Raw genomic sequence first — 23,314 nt, 5'->3', positions numbered from 1 at the left:
CAATGGGACTTTTCAAGCTGTGGGTTTTCACAAGTATACGCTAAGTAATATATAAGCTTTCATAAATGTAAGCTAATGAATTTACCGAACAAATGAGTTGGTTACGGTATTCATTAATTGGGGTTTCAACGTGGGGTATTAAATGAGAGGAGTTCTGAACGGCACTATGTATTGTGGCTATGGAATCAGACTCGAATGCAGTTGCTGTGTCAGAGCCTAAGGGATTGACGTACGTTACGACCCGTGAAAATGCTTCGGCCACTACATTTGGGCTGCACCATATTAGAATGATCGGAGGTTGTCCAAAGGCCATACTATCGCGAGCATTTCTTTCTCATTTGTGGCGTAACTTTTTTTTGGGCAATTGGTCGGTCCTTATTGGCGTCACCGGTTACCAAATAGCATAAGAATTCTACTTGCGTTGATAGGAAGTCAGTCTTTTCGAGGTTGACCTTAAGTTTCGTTTTATTAAGGTTGTCGAAGACAGCCCTGGTTTTTCTAGTTGTTTTCATATTCTTCGCTGAAGACGATTAAGCCGTCGATGTATACATAGCATATTTTGCCAAGGTGTTCTCTTAGAAAATCTTCGATAATTCTATGGAGCACCGCTGGTGCGTTTTTTAAACCAAATGTAACGTATTAACTCTTATTTTCCGCTTAACGTAGAAAATGCGGTCTTAGGAATGTTTGACTCTCACATGAAGATTTGATGAAATCGTAATATTAGGTCAATGGTGGTAAAAGATTTGTCTTTCCCAAGGCTGGACAGTATGGAGGTTATATTGGGTATAGGGTAAGTATCTGCTATGGTGACGGTGTTTAAACGCTTGAAGTCAATAACCAGGTTTAAGTTTTGAAGGAACTACCCGCACGGGGGAGTTTTATAAACTATAAAGCCCTTATGGGCTTATCGATGGCCGGATGGCCTCCATTTCGCGAAAATTCTCCAATTTGTTTATCCACCTCCCTTCTCATGTGGCTAGGGTAAAGGTAAATTTTGGTGTACACCGGGTCTGGGGTCCTCGTTCATATCTATCACACGTGTGAACACGAATGAAGGCGGCTCGAAAATGTGCGAATCCTCGGCGGTAAGCGCAGTTAGTGTCTCTCTTGCACATTCAGGGTGCATTGCACCTAGTAATGGGTGCAAGTTTAGAGAATTTCTAGCGTAGAGTGGCATCTTGATCCCCGGTATGATTGTAAGCATGTAATTTTTTCTATCGATCAGGGCATCATCGTGGGGGTATCATTGGGGGTATCATCGCCTATGATACCTTCAAAGGAAGTAAGTACAGGGAGGACCAAGAAGGTGCGCGATGCGCGATTTTAATATCGCCCGCAGCCGACTTGATAGAAAATCGTGTTGTTAACAGTGTTGAACCGGCGGAATTTCTGAGGTTTATAAAATTCTTGTTACCGCCGGTGCAATTTGGTCCTACAGGAATAAGGGCATTCCCCCCGCATTTCGGACCGTAATTGAACGATTGTAAATTGTAAATATAGGGCAGGAGACCTAAATTGAGGAAGAGGGAATCGAGGGAAAGATGGTCCAGGCGTGGGGAATCTTGTTATAAGGCCTCTTGTCTCCATTTTCTGTAATTCTAAACAAATTAAGAACGCACCATAAGATACACCGCACCGCAGGCATACAAAAAAGGAATAGTCTAGAAGCATCGCCCCTAAACCACCTAATGTCTATGGATAAAAGCGTTTTCCACTTCCGCGGGAAATATCATGCTTCCAATATGATTAATGGGATTACATGATTAATCATTACATGATTATGATTAAGGGAAACATGGTTGCTAAATTTTACGTAGAAATCCTCAAGTGGTTGATTTCCTTGATTCATTCGTGTTAGTTCACATTCCAGGGCCTACAACCGTTTATCGGCATAATGCAAAGCAAGGACCCGCCTAATCTCTGACCAATCATCACATTGTAGGCATTAGGCGCCGAATCAGCGATCCCCCTAACTTTTTGCCGGATCTGAATGAGGATCAACCTATAAAGAGACTTCTCCCGAACGACCTGATAATCAAACAATGGATTGGGCCCTATTAATCCAAGAAACGTATTTTTCGAAATCCCCCTCAAAAGTTAGAAGCTCTTTCACGCAATCTGACAAAACCGAAGACGTCAAAGCAAGCGGTACCTCTTCCACAGGATTACTCTTCTTGTATTCCGTCTGCAAGGTACTGACCCTATTACCGACTTTTTTAATTTCTTTCTTAGCTCCCGCTGCTTGGGTGTTCAGAGCCATAATCGTGTCATCTAAACGACTCAGAACTCCTTTCATTTCTTCCATTTTTCAATTTATTAATACCACTGAGGCAGTGTTGTATTTATTTATCGGTTTAAATTGGTTTCGTTTATGTGATTGTTTTTTCTTATTTATTATTGATTTTTCTTATTTAGGGAAATGTGTGCACAAGCTTTCACTCCCCCTTCATATTTCGGTCTCATTTTCTTCTCCTTTTTTGTTATTATTCCGCGTTACCTTTTTACAGGATTCTAAAAGTAAAATTGAATTAGTTTTCGTTGTTCTGATTGTTGTATTTAATTTACGTTTGTGAGAGTTTTTTGCATGGTGAATTGTTGCTGCTTATGTGCATTGATGTAAATGTACGTTTTGCGGATATTTTTCGGTTAGTTATTAGGAACTGGTCAAAGTGGTCCGTTTCTATCCGTTTTGGCTTTTCGCCTACTAAGGGACGGTTGCCACACAATCCACTGCGCAGCCTTTACTAAACGCATTACGAATTCGATAGCCTTTCAACACTTCACTTTCAGGTTTTATTAATTTTCTCTCTTGTCGTAAAATTTTTGTCGCTCACAATTTTTTAATTAATGCTGCAGCGAATACCGGATTTTATTTTTTATGTTTGTAATTTTTTTTGTGCTCGCGATTAAGTGACCCAAATGGTGGCCCTTTTTTTCCACAGCTTTTTATTGCTTCCATTCATTGCTCGCACCATTTTGTGCCCTGAACTCACTTGAATGGGATAATCGCCGCGACTGGTTAGATAACTTATGTTATTATAATTTTTGCGCCCGTGAGGAATGCCAACTCCACAGGGTAGCATCCCAACCGGTTCGCTATATTTCAAACAGCACCGAAAATTTCGCGTTTCCGACCTTATAAAGTATATATATTCTTGATCAGGATCGATTGCCGAGTCGATCTGGCCATATCCGTCTGCCCGTATGAACACCTCGATCTCAGGAACTACAAAAGCTAGCATGTTGAGATTAAGCATGCAGCTTCCAGATACATAGACGCAGCGCAATTTTGTTTCCAAATGTTGCCACGCCCACTCTAACGCCCACACAACAAACAAAAAGTATAACAACCATAACAAAAGTATAACAGCCACAATTTTTAAATTTTTTTTTTTATATATCTTGTAAATATCTATAGATTTGCCAAAAAACTTTTTGCCATGCCCACATCAACGCCCACAAACCGCCCAAACAGTTACGCCCACATATTTGCAAAATGTTGTGATATTTTTTCACTTATATATCAGGTAAATTTCTATAGATTTGCCAAAAAACTTTTTGCCACGCTCACAAGCCGCCCAAAGCTCTTACGCCTACACTTTTAAACTTTTTTTCCCACTTTTTACCAATACAACTTTTTGCCACGCCCACTCTGACGGCCACAAGCCGTCCAAAAACCTTTACGGCCACACTTTTAAAAACGTTGTTATTTTTTCCCTTTACCGATATTCCTTTTTACCGATATTTCAGAAAATTTTCAAATAGTCGGGGAACTTGACTACAGCATTCTATCTTGTTTTTATTTTTGTTTTTGAAATGGCGTTTTATAGCAATTTGTTTTCTCTTTTTCTTGTTTTTAAATTTTTTTCATTTCAAGGTCCCCTTTACCCGAAAGTGGAACTTTTCGGGAGCCAGTTAAGCCTTCTCGCCTTGTCCTATGAGCGACACAGATATTTGTGATATTAGTTTCGTAGTATTCGTTGTATTAGTTTCAGTGAAGTATCCTTGGTTGTTTTTTCTAGTTGCTTATTCTAAGTTGAGTTTATTATTTTCATTAACGATTCTACGTTAGAATGAAACAGTGAACATTCTCTCAAAACTTCACAGCTGGTTTTATTAGATAAATTCAAAGGGGTTCGAGCTGGTCCGTGGTATAAAGGGAATTAATTCTAAATTCTAAATCTAGCAGCCGGGTGACCGATCTACGTCGCTCCTTATACGTGGTGTTGGCCTACTTTCCGATGTCGGCAGAGCCGGACCGGAAACTCATGTAGTCCACGGCAGCGATTTTTAGTGGGTCCACATTGTTGCTTGGCTTAAGATGCGACCAGGACCCGTGCTTGAGTGGGCCGCTGTTAGCGCTTGTCGGTGCACTTCCGTCGATCTGACTTCGCTGTCGATTTGACGTTGGCTGTCATTGCGGCTGTTGTGTTGCTGTGTTTTTATGGATTAGCGGCTACACTCGAACTTATGCTGACACGATGTGGAAGGCTCGAGAGGGGTTTCGGGAAGGGGTATGTAGGGTATGTAGGGTATGTGTAAAAAGTGTAAGGTGATGTGTACATACATACACGTATATACTCCATTTGCAAATTTTTACGAGCTTGAGGTAAAATATTTCTTAAGTATTAGTTGGGGAAGGGCTTTTTCTAGCTCGAACTCAATAAGAAGAGCCTCCAATTGTTCGTCGCGTTCTTCGCACTGCATTATACTTACCTTTTTACACCAAAATATCAGGAAATAATTTAACCGACACGTTTGATCCGTGAAACATCGAAAGCTTTCCGATAACTTCGAGATAGGATTTTGGTCCCATTTTTCTTTCTTTCTCTCTCTACTTTTTTAGTCTCCCCTCACGTTCCTCTACTACAAACTAAAATCCAAGTGAAAACATCCAACTGAAATTATCGATGTTAAGATCGACTTGAAATCATGAACAGTTCTTCTCATGCAAATGATTGATGCTACTGAGTACGCTGAACACAACCCATCTCGTTTTTTTTCGTTCTAAATGTTTATGGGTGTACCTTACCCCCAAACTCAACTGCCCGCATAAACATGGCTTTTAAGTCAATTCACATAATATTGAACTAGTGCTTTTTATGCTAAAATAAAAGATACCTAATTTCAATCCTTCGACATTTGCAGGCATACAGCTTAAGCTCTACCAGGATCCTAAGAAGTATGGTGTATGCTCTCCCAAAAATTGAGCTAGTACCACAAAAGAACAAAAAAAGTACATGTGAGCTTTACATCTGCAAAATAACAATGGGACAATGAGTTTCGCAACCGTACACCATTAACTAATCACGCACTATTGAGTCATTACATTTGGCATTATTTGTTTTCCAGTGGTTATTGTAAACAGCGATCTCTTGATTATATTATATATTCTTGATCAGGATCACTAACCGAGTCGATCTGTTCATTCTGTCTATACACCCGTCCGTCCGTCCGAATTTCTGTCCGAATGAACGTCCATATCTCAGATTTAAAAAGCTAGAACGGTGAAATGTACATGGTTTTGGATATTTCTAAATTGTTAACGAGTTTCGTACTGAAATGTAATTATTAAATTTTTATAAATGTTCTCTGTGATTATTACTGAAACTAATGAATAGAAAGATTTATTGTTACACTTGGCCACATTTCATAACTATTCTAAAGGTACCATTGACCATTTGGATAAGTGCATTCTTTAGATAGTGTAGATCAGGAGTCAGCACACTCATATAATGATAAAATATATAATTATTTTAGTGTGTCAAAACGAGTTTTCTGAAAAATGTCTATAACATAGTCAAACGAGCAGAGCTTCCTAACGTGACCTCTATAATAAATGCATGTCACAAGAGTTCCTGGGGAGATCAAAGCTATAATTATCAAAGCTAGATTATTCGAATCTAGAGTTAACTTATGGGTTTGTTAAATGTTAAATGTTCTTGGTAAGACTGAAAGTAATCAAACACAGCCAAACCTATTATTGGCCAAAACAGATATGTTGTAGTAGTTTTGTAGTTTTAACAAGGCTCTAATTTTTTAACACAATGGTATTAGTGTTAATATTACTTAAACAAAAAATACTCACCAGCATGGCAATATTAAGCATTACAACCTCATCGTCCTCACGACAATTCCCTGACATTTCCTCCTGCCAGATTAAGGGATGACTGGGAGTGCTGGACATGGTGTGGTTTACATTGAACGTTACATTCTCATGAGTCATAATCTCCCTAAATGCATTATTCAATCATATATATTTCAAATTTACTTTATGCCTTACTTACTTGTATACATAGGGACCAACTTGTTCGACTTTAAGCTGCTCGCGACCCTCTAAAAATGCCTTTGCATTGGTTATGTTGAACAAATATATTTTAATATACAGATCGACTGGAGGCTGCGCCCACAGATTAAAGATCTCACCTCCTTCCGTCATTATTAACTTCTGCAGGAATAACGTTAGAAAAAATAAGTATTTATTTGCATTTTCTAATGTTTTCACATTTTATTCTTGCGCAATAATTTTTAAAAGCTTAAAAAGTATTTGGGTCTTACCCATTTAAATATCAAATCGTATGGTTCCAAAACTTTAATCAGCGTGGATGTTATTATAGCCAAAAATCCGATGGCTAGAAGTATAAATAAACCTGCAAATGAAAAATACATTATTAAAAAGATTGTAAAGCTTGCTTGAGTCGGTTGACATATGCTGCAATTGCATTGTTACGTATTTTCTTCAGCTGACTCGAAATCGCGGCCTATATTTTCAAAACGACGACTTAACGCAAGACTACCCCAAGGGCTATAGTAATGAATAAAAAAATAATCAAATCTAAAACTCGTCAAAATGTCGAATTTTTTAATTAATAATAGATTTATTTAAAATTACATATCATCTAGAAAAAAGCGTTTCCGACCCTATAAAGTATACATTTTCTTTATAGAGCCCAATATTCGAGTCAATCTGGCGATGCTTTCAATCCCACAAACACCCCACAATTTTTTTTTTAATTGTTTTCAATTGTTCTAGGTAATTAATCTGGCAGCCCTACCACTTGTTTCTAGGATAAATAATTAACATTTCCTAACGCGAGATAGTTCGAAATGCAACCCTGCTACTATTAGAAGCTTACCGCCATTACTTCTGGCATCAGTCCGGCTTCTTGTTCTACATATCTTGAAGAAGCACCACGTAAATCTTAGTGCTTCGTGAAATAATGTAAAACCGCATTTTAGTTACTTGCACATCGTCATAACGGCTTTTGTCGTAACTGAAGCACCGACTTAGATTAAATCTGGTGATCAATATTTCCCACTTTTTTGCGCATGGTAATACTGTGCAGTTCTGAGCATGCGCCTTTTAATTAAAGTTACCTATGTTATATCAAGCTCGGCACGCCCGATACCCCACGCGACCGAGACTCGTAGTGTTCGTTGTAGCATTGAATATAAGGCTCTACTATAATGCATATTTTTTATAATCGGGTATCGGGTACAAGCCGAAACTATGATTTGTGTATTTACAGTTTCTGCAGAAATACTAGCCTATTTTCTACAATATACATGAATATGTCGCAGATCATTTAAATTTAACGACATTTCTAGCAATTGCGTCTTTCTGCTTGGCACGCGCCATGCAGGCGCCTTTTTTATTCTTTTAATGCGCGGCAGACAACCGTTACGCATAATTCTGATTTTGTGAAAAGAGATTGGGTCAGTCAGTTTTCGATCATTGCGCATAATAGACATGCCTCGCTCACGCGTCAGAAAACGTTGCGCAGACAACGATAGTAGTAAAGAAGAAGAAGGGCTTCCTGATGACTCTTCGACATCAGAAGTGGGATCGCCTATACCTACTTTGAACAATGAAAATAGTTTGCTGGCAATTTTGGGGTCGCAAAATACCCGAACTGAACTTTTGAAAGAAGTGCAACACTCACAAAGAGAGCCAAAAGAATCGTGAACGTGCGGGATCAGATGCGCAATCCTGGTATTCAACGGAATTAATTAATCTTGTCTGAAAACGAACTGGAAGGCAGCGCTCTTGTGATGACCCTCAGCAAATCTCTAGAAGGAAGCGCGTCTCATTGGCTGTCACAGACTTGCTTTCCGGGTATATCATGGACACAGTGCCGAGAATTCTTTCTGCAACATTTTGCGGGAACAGAAACATTAGCGGCAGCTAAATGGACGCCCCGCAGAAGGCGAGTGCCTTTCGTTATATAGAAGCCAAATGGTTACTTCGATTATGGCCAAATGGAAGACGCTGAGTGTGGAGCAAATCGCAGTGTCCATTACACTGGCGCATGCAGCTGGAATTGACAGGCGTTTGCGGCGTTTAGTTTTCACTTCCGACATCAACACTCGTAACGAGCTGCATCAAGAACTGAAGGCCTATTCATTTGACGCTAGACCGAGCCACTTTTCGAACGATGGTACATCAGAGCCGCCAGGAAAACGAGCTAAGCCCTACTTCAAGTGTCACAACTGCGGAAAGTCTGGTCACAAAAAGGCGGATTGTCGATCAAAAGCAATGGCAGTGCACGTCCAGCAACCCGGCAAGCAACCATCAGGGAAAGACCGGTCTACTTTGACTTGTTTCAACTGCGGAAAAGCTGGACACATCTCTACAGTATGTCCTGATCGTCAGGAGCGTTCGTTGTCTTCCAAAAACAATATTGTAAAATATGTCAACATCTGTACCGTTTTTGAACCTGTAGAAACGTTTTCGCAATCTGGTGAGTCGTTCCAATTTTGTTTTGATTCTGGAGCCGAGTGTTCACTCATCAAGGAGGCTATTTCGCAGAGACTATCTGGATCCAGAATGGCCAACGTAGTTATTTTAAGGGGTCTTGGTAGCAATACTATTTGTAGCACCTTGCAGATATTGGCCAATGTATTGATTTGTGAACGTTCATATGAAATATTGTTTCATGTAGTGTTAGACAATTATATTAAGTATGACGCTCTGATTGGTCGCGATATTTTGAGCCAGGGAGTCGGTGTGACAATAACATAAAAATCTCTTACTATGTTTATTGAAAAATCTATATTGCCTGTTGAAGTTTCTGAAAAGAATCCTGATTTGGCTAGTGTTGACACCGATCTGCATGGACCGATAGAGACCAATTGTTGTCAATAATACAAGAATATTCAGGGTCATTCATAAATGGAATTCCACAAAGCCGGTTCAAAGACGGTTCAAAGGCGTCCATATAGGTTGAGTGTAGAGGAAAAGGAAAAAGTTCGGCATTTAATTCAACAGCTATTGGAATCAAACATTATTAGACCCAGTTCCTCCCCCTTTGCGAGCCCAATGTTACTTGTCCGAACAAAAAATGGTACTGACCACCTCTGCGTGGATTATAGAGAGCTAAACGCAAATACCGTTTCTGACAAGTACCCTTTGCCGCTAATTTCTGATCAAATAGCTAGGCTGAGTGGTGCTAGGTTTTTCAGCTGTATAGACATGGCAAGCGGATTTTACCAGATCCCTATTCACTCGAATTCAGTCGAGCGAACGGCATTTGTCACCCCAGAAGGCCAGTACGAATCTTTGACTATGCTGTTCGGGCCTAAAAATGCATTTTCTTTTAATATTACAAAATGTTCCTTTCTTAAGTCTTGTGTCGAATATTTGTGTAAATTCGAGGTAAAGGCAGGTGAGATTCGACCAAATCCCAGGAAAATTCGAGCCCTTTTGAGTTTGCCACCCCCGCAGTCCGTCACTCAGTTGAAACAATTTATTGGGCTAGTCTCATATTTTCGACAATTTGTACCCAAGTTTTCACAACTGATGAATCCTCTTTACGGCCTTACTTCATAGAGCAAGTCATTTTTGTGGGAATTGGAGCATGAGCAAATGCGGCAAAAAGTAATATCTATTTTAACTAATGAACCTGTCCTTACTATATTCGACCCACAATTTTCTATCGAGCTCCACACAGACGCGAGTTCTGTCGGCTATGGCGCTATTTTGCTGCACCGAATTGAACAGAAGCCTCGAGTTATCGAATATTTTAGCAAGATGACATCTTCAGCAGAATCACGTTACCATTCATATGAACTCGAGACACTTGCTGTCTACAATTCTATAAAACACTTTCGCCATTAATTGCATGGCCGTCATATTGTTGTGTTTACTGACTGCAATTCGCTTAAAGCCTCTCGTACAAAGGTAGAACTGACCCCTAGAGTTCATAGGTGGTGGTTGTACTTGCAATCTTTCGAATTTGATATTCAGTATAGACCAGGTGAGCGTATGGCTCATGTTGACTTTCTGTCTCGGAATCCGGTTCCAAAAATTGTCAAGAATTCGATAGTCGAAAGACATATCAATTTGACAAAAATATCCGATAACTGGTTGTTGGCTGAACAGCAAAGAGACGAAGAAACTTGTTCTATTATCTCTAAATTGCGTAATGATGAATTGCCCGAGGATTTGGCCAAAACTTACGAAATACGGTCTGGAACTCTATACCGAAAACTTCAAAGAAATGGAAAGACTCGATGTCTGCCCATAATCCCAAAGCAGTTTCGGTGGTCCGCTGTAAACAACGTACAAGAATCAATTATGCATCTCGGGTGGAAGAAAACTCTTGAGAAAATGTACGAGTTCTATTGGTTCGATAAAATGTCTAAATATGTTCGCTAATTTGTGGACAACTGTATCACTCGAGATTGTCAAAACCTCCGTCTGGCAAAATACTATCCGAACTCCATCCCATTCCTAAAATCGACATCCCGTGACATACGATTCGTGTGGATATTACAGGTAAACTTAGCGGAAAAAGCGACCAGAAGGAGTATATAATTGTGTTGATAGACGCATTTACCAAATTTGTCTACCTCTCTCATACTACGAAGTTAGACACTGATAGTTGCATTAAGGCAGTGAGATCTGTTATATCATTATTCGGTATCCCCTCCCGACTTATCGCTGATCAAGGTCGTAGTTTTGCTAGTTCAGCATTCCGTGATTTCTGCTCAGCACAGAAAATGGATTTACATTTAATTGCCACACTCTAAAGTCCATGCTGACCGCAGTTGAAACTGGCCCGGGATCTTGGGAGGATTCTTTATATGAGATTCAGCTGGCTCTTAATTACACACCCAACAGTCACTAAAGTCAGATACTTATTGGCAAAGAAGCAAGGCCATTTGGTCTTACACCTGTTGTAAATGAAGAAAATATTGTCGATGTTGGCTCAGTTAGAGAAATGGCAAAACGTAACATGGAAAAGAATGCCAAAATTGATAAAGCTAGATTTGATAAAAATAAAGCTACTATTGTAAGACACAAGGTATTTTGCTTAAAAATGAAGAACGTCATCAGACCAAACTAGATCCTAAGCTTAAAGGTCCATTTGTAGTGGCCGAAGTATTACCAGGAGATCGTTATAAACTTAAAGCATTAAATAATAACCGAACTTATGAATCTGGTCAAGAAAACTTCTTACTGTTAGACTTACGGTGCCTAAGCTGGGATGTAAACCTTATATTTACCTCCTTATTCCGGTAGACTAATGGTAATTAGCTTACCTTCACTAGCTTACCGTAGAACGATGCTTGGAACAGTTTTTATTTATAATCTTAATCTTGGTGAAGTTGATAGTCCCGACTTGGTTAGGCTAAGCTTTTCTGTTCCAAGCAAATTCACTAAAAATTAAGTCATTGCTCTAAATATGAGTTGCATGATCCCTACAAAGTATTATATTCGGACTATCGATCATATCCTATTATCTCTAATTCGGACCCTCTGCCGCTATTAAATCATCATTACTAACTGTTTAAACAAAAAAAAGAGATCTTCCTCGTTTCCTTACTGTTTTCTATATCACCTGTATCATCTTGCGAATCGAGCCGTACGATACACGGCAGCGGGAAAAAAATATATATATCCTGAAGGGCGAGTATAAGCCGGAAGAAACCATTTTTTTTTTATTATTTTTCTTTTCAATTTCTAACAGCATGCCAAAAATTTGTTTGCCACGCCCACTCTACCGAACACAAACCGCCGAACACTGCCACGTTCGCACTTTTGAAAAATATTTTGATATTTTGCCCTAAGACTGGACATCAACTGAGGCAGTGCAACTCCGGCAATAGCTTTTATAGGATAGGATTAACACTCTCATAAAAAGATAAATCTCAATAAGATTTAACACTCTCCTTCACCTGGAATCGTGGCCTCTCCTTCATATGATAAAAGATCACTTTATGCCGTAAAACCCTCTGCATTAACAGGGACGTCTGCTGCTCTTCTTGCATAAGATCCCAGAAAAGATGTTGAGCTCCTAGCTGCTACCACCGTATTAGTAAAATACCATGCTCTCCTGCACTCCGGCTCCCAACTACACCGTATAGCATCCCGATCACCTTCAACTCAAGATGACGATGTCATCCACTTCTGGAATTTGCGATTCTAGTTTTATTTATTTATTTATTTACGACAATGGATGGATTGATCCTTATCTGGCTATTTACAGATATACAAAACGCTTATATCCTACATTAAAAACTATTAACAGTTATTTTTTAAATTTCAGCTTACCAGTTTCTCAACTAAAGCGAATGCGTGCAGAATGAAAGTTATGTAAATGGTTCTGGCAGGTGCTTCTGTAAATGTGACCACGGTGCGAATACTGCTTACTGGAATATTTAGGCTTATAAAGCCCAAAAGATAAGGACTATCTGTGTTTCCATTCAATACATCTTTAACAAGGAGCAAAAGCCGTTTAAGTCTATTAATAATATAGATGAGCTCAAATTATAAAAGCGTATTCCTGGAATATCCATGAAAAAGGACTTCCAGGTTCAAAATCTCATCTAATAATGACAAGGGTTCGATATTTATGGAGTAAAAGGATAAAATTGTTGCAAGGATTTTCTATATGTAATCAATTGCATTAAATTTCATTTAAGGGCAGATAATTCTTAATGCACCTCTTGCAAATTTTGTCCAAATTAGCCTGAAACCAAAAACGGTCAGTAATAGAGTTAATTGTCTTATAGATTTTGAAATCATCTGCGTAGGGCAAAGGGCCAATAGAACTACCTTGCGGAAGTGCAGAAATACTTTCTTACGGGTTGAAAACAGTTACACTGATCTCGACCTAATACGTCCCATTTACCATATATGATGGTATCCAATTTAAAAAAGAACAGTGAATGCCAAGCCAAAATGAAAGATTTTTGTGAGCCGGAAGGATCTTACCAATTTTTTATCTAGAAGTTAAAATACCCTTTGATAATAACGACAAAGAAAGCATCCTAAGAGAAAGAAGAAGACTGGAAATACTGTTTTTCAAAAAGAAAGAGAAAACTCCATCAATGTCGGGTTAACGAACAAATATTGAACATTTCCGAAGTCTTGCCAAAATATCTTGGTCATAAAATAATATCTCAGACTAAAAGTTATACTGTAGAGAAATAAGAAGCAAATAGGTTACAGATGCCCAAATCAGAGTTAGCTGATTTGATTCCATATGTCGTAACTGACGGTATTGATGATGATTTGAGCTTGAAATAAATAAAGCGCCAAAAAGTGAAAGGGTCGGTCCGGAGGATATTTTCAATATCCGAGATGTACTGATTAATCAAGAACTCCATCAAGAACTTCCCTTTCGTATTTTCTGTACCTTTTCCAAACAACCAAGTATTCGACAGTATGAAGACCTATATTAAAGGGTAATTCTTAATTTCATAAAAGTTGGCAGCACTGAAATTAAAATTAGAAATTAATTTAACAGACGGTAGAATATTAAGAAACTCAATGTTAAAACATAACGACTGGTTGTGAACATCACAGGAAATACTAAAATCCGCGAGGGCAATTGAGGAGCTAAGAACAGAACTAGTGTAAATAAAATCTAAATAAAAGTATCTAAAAAAAAAGTATCTTTATATATAATAAATGTATACATGTATATGAATGTAGGTAATAAAATAAAGTATCTTTCGCGAAACATTGAAAACATTATTAATTTGGATTATCCAAAGGCTATTAAGGCTATTCATTGTGAGGAGAACTCCCCACAAATCAAGGTGCAGGAGAGCTGCCTAGCCACAGCGAAGAAGGCTGGAATGCAGAAGGAAGGACAACCAGGTCAAACGGTAAATGATGGACCTTGGACTCAAGCCGGACAAGGGCACAGGGGTCGAACGGCAACGGTGTGGACTTCGGTCGAGCTACCCGACGCGGGTAGCTATACCCCGGGACAGACAATCAGTGAGAATACGCGAAGAGCTGTACCCCGGCACAGACAGTCAGTGAGAATTCGCGAGAAGCTGTACCGTCAGTATAGTCAGTGGTCGGCAAAGGTGGTTCGGGGAAGGGTGCTGGCTTTACCCACGGACGGGACACCTCCCACCACAACATCCTTAGCCCAGTCGAGCCAGTACGGGACCGCTGTCGAGAACGCCGCAGGAAAATGAAGGATATTAGGCAGTGCACAAGAACCTGGCACGGTCAGAAGGGACGGGAGTCATTGGTCGGCAAAGATAAAAGGCTTTTAAAGGCTGGTCGCTCCAATGGCAAGGATTTAGTATCGTCTGACGTGGTTATTCCACCTAATAGGGAAATCCATAATTTGGAACTTCATCGAAGAGTTTTGCTTATAAAATCGTACACTAAAGGAATACAGCAACTTAGCTTTCTGGCCTAGCTTGCAATTAATTGACCAGAAAAAGTTTTTGTTGGATTTCAATAACAAGGACGCAACCATCAATACCGAAAGATTACCATTACAATTAAATAGTGATTATAACTCACACTCATGAATGCAACCAGCATACTGGTCATTGTCTCAGTATAGATGGATCCAAATTTTATATATATATGTATATTATGGTGGATCTACCAAAGAAGCGTCTCGATGGATCTTATGCGTTTGAATTCACTGGCACAGTAGACCATTTCTCTACTAGGCTCCCATGAAATGATACGTTTTTGTTTTCATTTTCTTCGCGCCTATGGCGATAATTTCGGGGGTGATCAGAAATCCCTCTACATAACTGCGGTAGCTAATTCTCGACCATTAGTATCAGGTTCAGAAAGACCTACCGATCTTCATCTTCTGAATAGTGGTCCGCCTTCTTCGTTTATCGAGCCGGATGTGACGAACTTTAATTTAATTGCTTAGATGGATAGCAGCGCATCGCCCACCTGCAGCATATGTTTTGATATCGGTGAAAGGATTAAAATTAAACCTTGCTTCAGTAGCGATTAATGGGCGTACTACCAAGTGTACTCTAGTTTTGGATAACTTAGTCCTTGTTAAGATCGAGTCCAGAGAGGACACCTTCGCTACGATCCTAACCCAAATTTTGGCATTCAATAATCCAGGACTAAAATGATACGGTGAATAAAAAAAAACACCTCGTAAAGGAAGACCTGCATTTCAAACCTATTGGCAGGAAGTCAATTGAAGACAGAAAGAAGACAGACAAAAGAAGACAGTTCCAAAATGGACATCAAGGAGGTCATAGCCTCCGACAACACCGCCAATCTGATCAACACCGCGGAAGTACCACAAGGTACCATGACCACAAGGACGATGTCTTAGGAGTGTAGCACACACCTAATTTCATTGCTATAGTGCTAGTGATTCTCGCGATGCTGAAACTAATGAAACTTACAAGCAGCGCCGTGGCCATCACTATGCATTGATTATACATAATATATATACATACCTATATAAAATATTTTCGTTGTTATTTATTATGTGTATACAGTTTCTATCTATAAGATGTTGACGCACGTATAATGTAACATATAATATACATGTATGTATAATTCCAACTTCATGTCTAGTAACAACCCGGATTCCACGCGTCGAGATCTCATCGCCCAGGATTGAATTGGGGTAAGTTTGACGGGACGCAATTCCCAGATATTATATATTTTCGTGCCAATTTCGTTTCGTATTACTATCAAATATATTTCTTCTTTAGTTACACCACAGCATAGGTGTAACTAAAACAATTACATAACTTTGGTGCGCAAATCAAGAAAGGCAAAAAAATGTTCAATAGAAAACATTTTGTGCGAGATCGAAAAGGCATAGTTGCATATTCAATGACATGGTGAAATTATTTTGCTGCGACGCAAAAAAAATTGAAGAGATTGATTTGAGCGATTGATCAGCAAATACAAATTCGTAGAGCGGATCGTATAAGTTATGCATCGGGAGATACGAGGGATCGGGCTTCAAAGAAGGAAGCGAAACGGCAATCAGGCGACGGGGATCTACAAGAAAACTCGCAGAGGTGGCGCTAGTTTACGTGGGGATCGGGAGATGTGTCGGTTTTTTTTTTTTTTTTTTTATAGCAGGGTGGACAATAATTAAATTTTATGGGGGTACATTCACTTAAGGGAGACAATTAGTAGTTGTGGGGTGAACATTCACATGAGGGAGGCGTCAGTTAAGAGATGTGTTTCTTTATTCAGACAGTGGTGATCTCTAGGGGGTGTCTTCATCTCAGGCGTCTGACGGTTTGACCAGCTTTGGGTGGTTTTCCAGCTTGCTCACGTATGACGCGCTGACTATTGCTCTTCTCTACTACTGGTCTGATGACTAGTTCCTTGTGGAAAGAGGTACTTAAATTAGTGCAAAAGCTTAGCAAATGTTTCAAAACAATAAGAAACAACAAGCTTCAAATGCAACCAACCAGGACATAGGGCGGCTCAATGCAATGCATCGAAATTATAGCCAAGCAGAAGAACACAAATGTAGTGCAGGTGGAAGCGTTTTTCAGGTCTAGAGTACATTGTGATCGGAAAAGTAACTTTCAAGGGATAAGTGCATACTGGAGCAGATCTTTGCTACGACGCAGCATTTCTATGATGTTAGGAAAAGAAAACTTGAAGGGAGGTGAAAAATGTTTGACTGGAAACGGAGGAAGTCAAATCGTAACATTCGAAAGCATAAAGATCCCAGTTCAAATAGATGACACAGTTTTGAACGCAGAATTCCTCGTCATAGCCGACGAAGACATAAAATTTGACTCAATTTTGAATTTAACTAATAGTGGTATATAGGTAAATTAAAAAAGATGGTACCGAGTTCATACCAAGTTCAGACAGGCAGGTTGTGACAGGACTCAAAAAGCAGATCCAAAGAGAAGAGCAGGACTGAAGTTTATGCATGGAATTGTTGAACGAGTATCTTAAGAGCAAACATCAAGAAAGATTGACGCATTTGCGTCAGAGTTGTCGCATTTTCCACATTCGCAACGAAATAAAAAAACGATCGAGATAAAAATCTTGCTTGCTGACGAAACACCAGTGTTTCAGCATGCTCGATGGATGGATGAGCAGGTTTAAGAGTGGCTTAAGCAAAAGACTATTAAGCCCAGTACTTCAGAGAACGCTACACTAATCGTACTTGCAGTGAAAAAGAATGAACTGAAACGTTTGTGTTGCGACTATCGCAATTTGAATGAGAAAATTGTGAGGGATTACTTTCTAATGGAACAGATGGACAGCGTGATTGAGCAAGGAGGGACAATTTTTACATTTGGTTTAACCAACGGGTACTTTCATGTTCCGGTAGAGGTTAACAAAAGTATACCTCATTTGTTACAGAAAGGACAAAGGACCAAAACTCATGGTACGTACCCTTTGGCATATAAAAGTTCTAATTCAGAACTTTTAAGAGCACTCCAAAAAATCCGATAACGCAGTACATATGGACAATATTATAATTCGAAGTAAAGACGTAGACGAAGGGTGCTAGTGGTTGCTGAATAGAGATTGCGAATTACCTGCGCCAAGTGTCAGATCTTACAGAGCAGCAATGAAAAACGTAAGCAGTAGCAAATTACCCGTACCGTCTGATCGAAAGGCTATACAACGATTTCTTTGATTAACGTCATATTTTCGTAAGTTCTCTAAAAAATATTCCGTCCTATGACGGCCTAAACCTTTATAAGATCTATTGGCGAAATATGTGAAATTCGAATTCAGAGAGTTGTAGAAGGTTGCATTCGAACAGTAAAAAGCAGCTTTGATCAGTAAGCCAGTTTTAAAGATACTATATGACAGAGGTACATAAGCTAAAGGAAGCGCTGGTAACGAAAGGCCATGACTAATTATTATATTAGGACATTAGGACAATACGAATCAGATATTGTTCAAGGACCCAGATATAAAACTAATCGTCGGTTTATCTAAATTGAAAACCCAAATACTTCAGATTCCTCATAGGCAAGATAATTTTTCAGCATAGAAGGCACAGGATTTTGTGTATAAATCCTATTTAAGTTGAAAGACAAAGTGCTACTTTTAAGTTGGAAGTTGTGTTGAGTGCATTTTAGTAAATGCAAAAGCACGTAGACAGGAGGCATATCTCAAATCCCATTTATAAAGGATAAAAACCATTAATCACTTTGTTGAAAAAGTGGTGGTATCTGAGTTTATAAGGGAGTTCGAGACGAACACTCAGTCAGGAGGGAATGTAGGAATCAGGATCAAGCCAGAAGAGCAAGTAGGCCGAGAGACACGGAGCGGATGTCGCTTTTAAGAACGTGCGAGAATAAAGATCAATGTAATTAATTAATTAACAATGTAAGTCCAATCGATGTCGAGATCTAAAGAATAAACTAATTACTCAATGTAAACTCATTAAAGTTTAAAACTACAAACACATGTTTTACTAAATATTGATAATAAAATAAAAAGGAACCCTGAAGCCACATGTATTCTCGTGCCAACAACTTTTTTTTTACATCTAACAAGTTCTTGTTGTAAGGTTAAAAAAGTGTATTAATGTGAAATGATATACGATAGAATGAGTCAGTAAATATATTATATTTCAAAAAGGGGTCTGACGAGAGAAGTGGGGTAGGTCACAAATGAGGACCTACATTTTGAAAGACAACTTCGACAAAAGGGGATCGTATCAAGGCGCACTTGCTAACTCCAGGATTTCAATACCATTATAACATAACATAACATAACATAAAGTCCCCAACTTCTGGGACAGAGAACACGTGTAAATGTTTTTAGAATAAAGGTAGGACTTTGAGACCATTTTTTTTTATCATCTTTTAAAATGTTATGTCCTGTTTTGCTATAAAAAGAAGATTTATTACAAAAAAAAATTCCTTAGGACAAAACTCCGTGAGATTTTCTTGTTATAATACCAACCACCTAAGTGCAGACCGCTTTTTTTAATTAACGTGAATAAACTTCATATGTTCCTTTTTAGCCGACGCTCCTGACGTACTAGGTCAATTCCATTTCGTCTGAGAGGTTGAAGTCCAAAAAGAACAGGAGCGCAGACTACCGGGAAAGTGTTTTTGGACATACAATTTTTCTAGACGAGCAAGTTCTACGTAGGAACCTATTAAAAGCCACTGTGTTAGGTGGCCTAGTTCCCGGAACCTAGTATAAGCTCCCTAGAAAGAGGATCCACTATTTCCGATAGACCAGTACAAGTGAAAAACGGAGGCATGTTAATCATGTCAGGAAAATCACGTACATCTCCGAATAATTGTTTGATTTCATTTTTGGGAACGAGTTTTTGAGTTTTTTTCCTATTTATCTCATTATTAAAAGTTGTATTCAGACACGTTCGTTGTTTATCGTGTCATATGCATATACATGTATATCTGTATAATGTGCAAAACGCTTAAAAGAAATTCATAAAGAAAGAAACCTCACTATGCGATGCTTGAAAACTTGGAAAACCGGCCTGGAAAGATAGAAAACGTGATAGACCACAGTAACGCCACAAAAGATGAAGCAGTCGAAGAAATAGACCTACCACTACCACCTAGACGTCGCTCCAATATGATACCAGACAAGTTCGGAAGACCGGTCGGATACTACCGACAGACAGGAAAGTGAACTAATGGATTTGGTAAGACAGATTAGAGACACAGTTGGAAATAAGCTTACAAATTAACGTCCTGAAGAAGAACGTGGCTGGGTTACAAACTGCACAGACCTTTACCGAAGAACAAAGACTATCTAAAAAATCTAGAAATCCTAACGATAGATTCTTAGGGCATCAAGACACACCGAATCAGAGCAAATGTCACAATAGTGCTTTAATTGCTATATACGCCGATTAAGGTAGCCCAGATGAACGGCAACGCTACAACAGATACCTTCGCAATAGAGAGCAGCAGAGACCAGTAAGCAATTTCACCCCAAACTAGACCGGAATCTAACATTTTAAGCTCCCGTGCCGAAGGGTGCGCATCTGGACTAATGGAACATAAAATTCGACGGAACCGGTATGCCCGTTGACCGTTTTCTATTCCGTGTGGAAAGGTTGCAAAAATTATAAGTGGACAGCAATTTTTAACGGAAATCAATAGTCTGCTTGTAGGCGCAGCTACAATGCCGATCTGAGCTTTTCGGATGTTATCGAGGACATATTAGCCACGGCATGGCTTAAAGCTGGAAAGTCGAGATCAAACATGTAGATTCCAAAAACATAGGCGCAGCGCAAAATTGTTTACTGATGTTGCCAAGCTCACTCTAATCCGCCCAAAACTTCCAATGTTTTGATATTTTTCAGTTAGTCTTGTAAATTTCTATCGATTTGCAAAAAACCCACTCTAACGCCCACAAACCAGCCAAACTGCCACGCCCACAGTTTTGAAAAATGTTTTGATATTTTTCCAGTTTTTTATTAGTATTGTAAATGTATATCGATTTGCCATAAACTGTTTGCCACGCTCCCTCTATAGAGGCAATGGCAAGGAAAGAGTACGCGGTAGCAGCATCCTGGACATCCAGCAAGCATTTGACGGAGTTTGGCACCATGGGCTCCTTTACAAAGTCAAGAAAATCCTCACACCACAGCTGTTTCAACTTGTAAAGAGCTTCTTGGAAGATCGCACATTTCGCGTGACGTGCGATGAGGGGTTCCTCAAGGAAGTGTTCTAGGGCCAACATTGTATCCATCTTCACCGGAGATATGCCCACCTGTACTGCAATTACCAGTTGTAATCGGTTAATTGTTAATTGCAACATATGCTAATGACACAGCAGTCTTAACTAGAAGCAACTGTATTAACCTAGCAACCAGCGGATTACAGCAGTACTTATATGCATTTCAGAATTGGGCTGTAAATTGGAGCATCGGCATTAATGCAGACAAATGTGCAAATGTTATATTTACAAGCCGGACAAAAAACTGCGTTGGTTTCCCACTTAATGGTGTCATTCTAGATCAAGGATTAACCTTTGGAAGACTTGTCACCTCGGTACAGCAATCATTCAAGTCTAAGATTGCAAAACTGTCCTTACTGATGGCACCACGAATAGCTGTAAATAATCGTGTAGTAATGTAAGCTTTTCCTATAAATAAACATTTCCTTGAAGTATAAAAAAAAAAACGCTTCCTCTAACACCCACAAAAATCCGAAAACTCCACGCCCAATGTTTTGAAAAATGTTTTCTTAATCGTATTATTTGCTTTTATAATTTTTATCGATATGATAAAAAAAAAAATTTTGGCCACACCTACTAATACGTCCACACTTTTGAATTATTTTTAAAATTTTATTTATTTTTGTTAAATATTCTCACTCTCCCACTAGCTGAGGAACGGGTATCTGATAGTCGAGGAACTGGAGCCTTCTCTCTCGTTTTCAACTTGGTTTTTGAGTAATGTAAGAAAGTAACAGGTTCGATATTTATAGAATTATAGGTATTATCGGTAATTGATGATAGCATATTAAAGTTTTCTTGGGTTTTATCATAAAGGTGGGGGAACTGCAGCCCCGTAATATCCCCACATTATCTTCCGAAACCAGCTTATGGTTTATGGGATAGTTTATGGGATTTACCTCTTTACCTTCAAAATGAAATAAATTCTAGGAAACATGAGAAAAACCTCTTTACCTTCAAAATGAAATAAATTCTAGGAAACATGAGAAAATTCAACAAAAAATCATAAAATTCCAAAATTTTTAATGGATGCAAGCGCAAATGGTTATCGCGCTATGTTATTACAGAAGGTAGAAGTCAAACGCAGTGCAGTCAAGTATTACAGCGAATGCACCACTTTAGCGGAATCTAAATATCACTCATATGAGCTCGGACCATTGGCGGTGTATAATGCCATCAAGAACTTCCGACATTATTTAACTGGTAGAAAGTTTACTTATACATAAAACTGTAATTCCCTAAGGGCCCCGCCAATGCATCGATGGTGGGTAGAATATCTATCGGAAGGGGAGCCAAATGGCTGCTGTTTTTTACTTATACGGATGCAAGCGCAAATGGTTATGACGCTATTTTAGTGCACAAAGTAGAAGGTAATCGCAGGGTAGTCGAAAATCTAAGCATCAGTCATATGAGCAAGCCGTTGCAAGCCATTCATATTGACATAATCGGGAAATTGAGTAGCAAGATGGACGATAACGAATACGTTATTGTAAAAATTGACACTTTCGCAAATATAATTGTACCACACCTGGAAGTTAGATTCTGTTAATTTCATACAGTCAGCCATATCATCAGCAGTAGAGACTAGCGAATGTTCGTCGCAGGAGGTATTGAAGACTTAATGCACCACTAATCGGGTGTCTCAATATAGTCCCATAGAAGGGAATGAGAATGTTGACCACTAATGAAATAAGGCCAGTGGATCTGAAGAGAATAAGAGAAAGAGCTAAAGAAAATATTGAAAATATACATCTTGAAATATTGAATACTAAACAAATGTATAAGTATCCCCATAAAAGTGTACGCAGTTTGCCCGAAACTTGTGAGCTTGACGACGGCAATAGGGGAAATGTGGAGCGTGTATGTGTTAGAGCGTGTGTACTCTAAAGAAAGTAATGCTGTCTGCTTTCAAACACAGCAAATAGCAAAATTAAATAAGCTGTGCGATTGGGACCAATTGGTAGTTCTAGGTGATTTTAATATACCTGGCACTGCGGGCTCCACAGAAAAAAATCAATCATGTACTATCCGTCTATCTCCAACAAACATATTTGGTTTAATAAAAAGATGACACACCTAAGAAATGTAAAGTCCAGACTTTATTCAAAATTTAAAGATACCGGTTATCAGTCTATCTTTTTTAAATATTTAAGTGCCCGGTTACATTTTACCGTGCTTAATGCTCAGTGTTAAAATAACTATTTAAGCCGTTGTAAGTTCCAGTGCGCACAGGATCCGAAACAGTTTTATAACTTCGTTAACACTAAGCGCAAGACGATTTCTTACCCTTCCGCGTTATTTTTTGAAAACACTACTGTAACATAGGTTCAGGCAATAGCCGATCTGTTTGCCCAGTTTTTTCAAACAACACGGTACCTCATTCTGAACAGCCTTACTCTT

General features: G+C 38.9%; 1 protein-coding gene across 1 annotated transcript in view; it reads right to left on the bottom strand.

Annotated features, from left to right (window-relative positions):
• LOC26526761 (scavenger receptor class B member 1) overlaps window positions 1-23,314 on the bottom strand; it is a 155,876-nt gene that overhangs the window by 108,169 nt on the left and 24,393 nt on the right. Inside the window, exons 2-4 of the mRNA XM_026982870.1 lie at window positions 6,562-6,653; window positions 6,291-6,451; window positions 6,092-6,236 (exon numbers count right to left, since the gene is read on the bottom strand). Coding sequence (XP_026838671.1) covers window positions 6,092-6,236; window positions 6,291-6,451; window positions 6,562-6,653 — 398 coding nt within the window. The remainder of the gene's footprint in view (window positions 1-6,091; window positions 6,237-6,290; window positions 6,452-6,561; window positions 6,654-23,314) is intronic.

Source organism: Drosophila erecta, unplaced genomic scaffold (assembly GCF_003286155.1).
Source record: "Drosophila erecta strain 14021-0224.00,06,07 unplaced genomic scaffold, DereRS2 tig00000246-arrow-arrow-pilon, whole genome shotgun sequence".
Classification (NCBI taxonomy): Eukaryota; Metazoa; Arthropoda; class Insecta; order Diptera; family Drosophilidae; genus Drosophila; species Drosophila erecta.
This window is presented reverse-complemented; position numbering and strand designations above follow the sequence as displayed.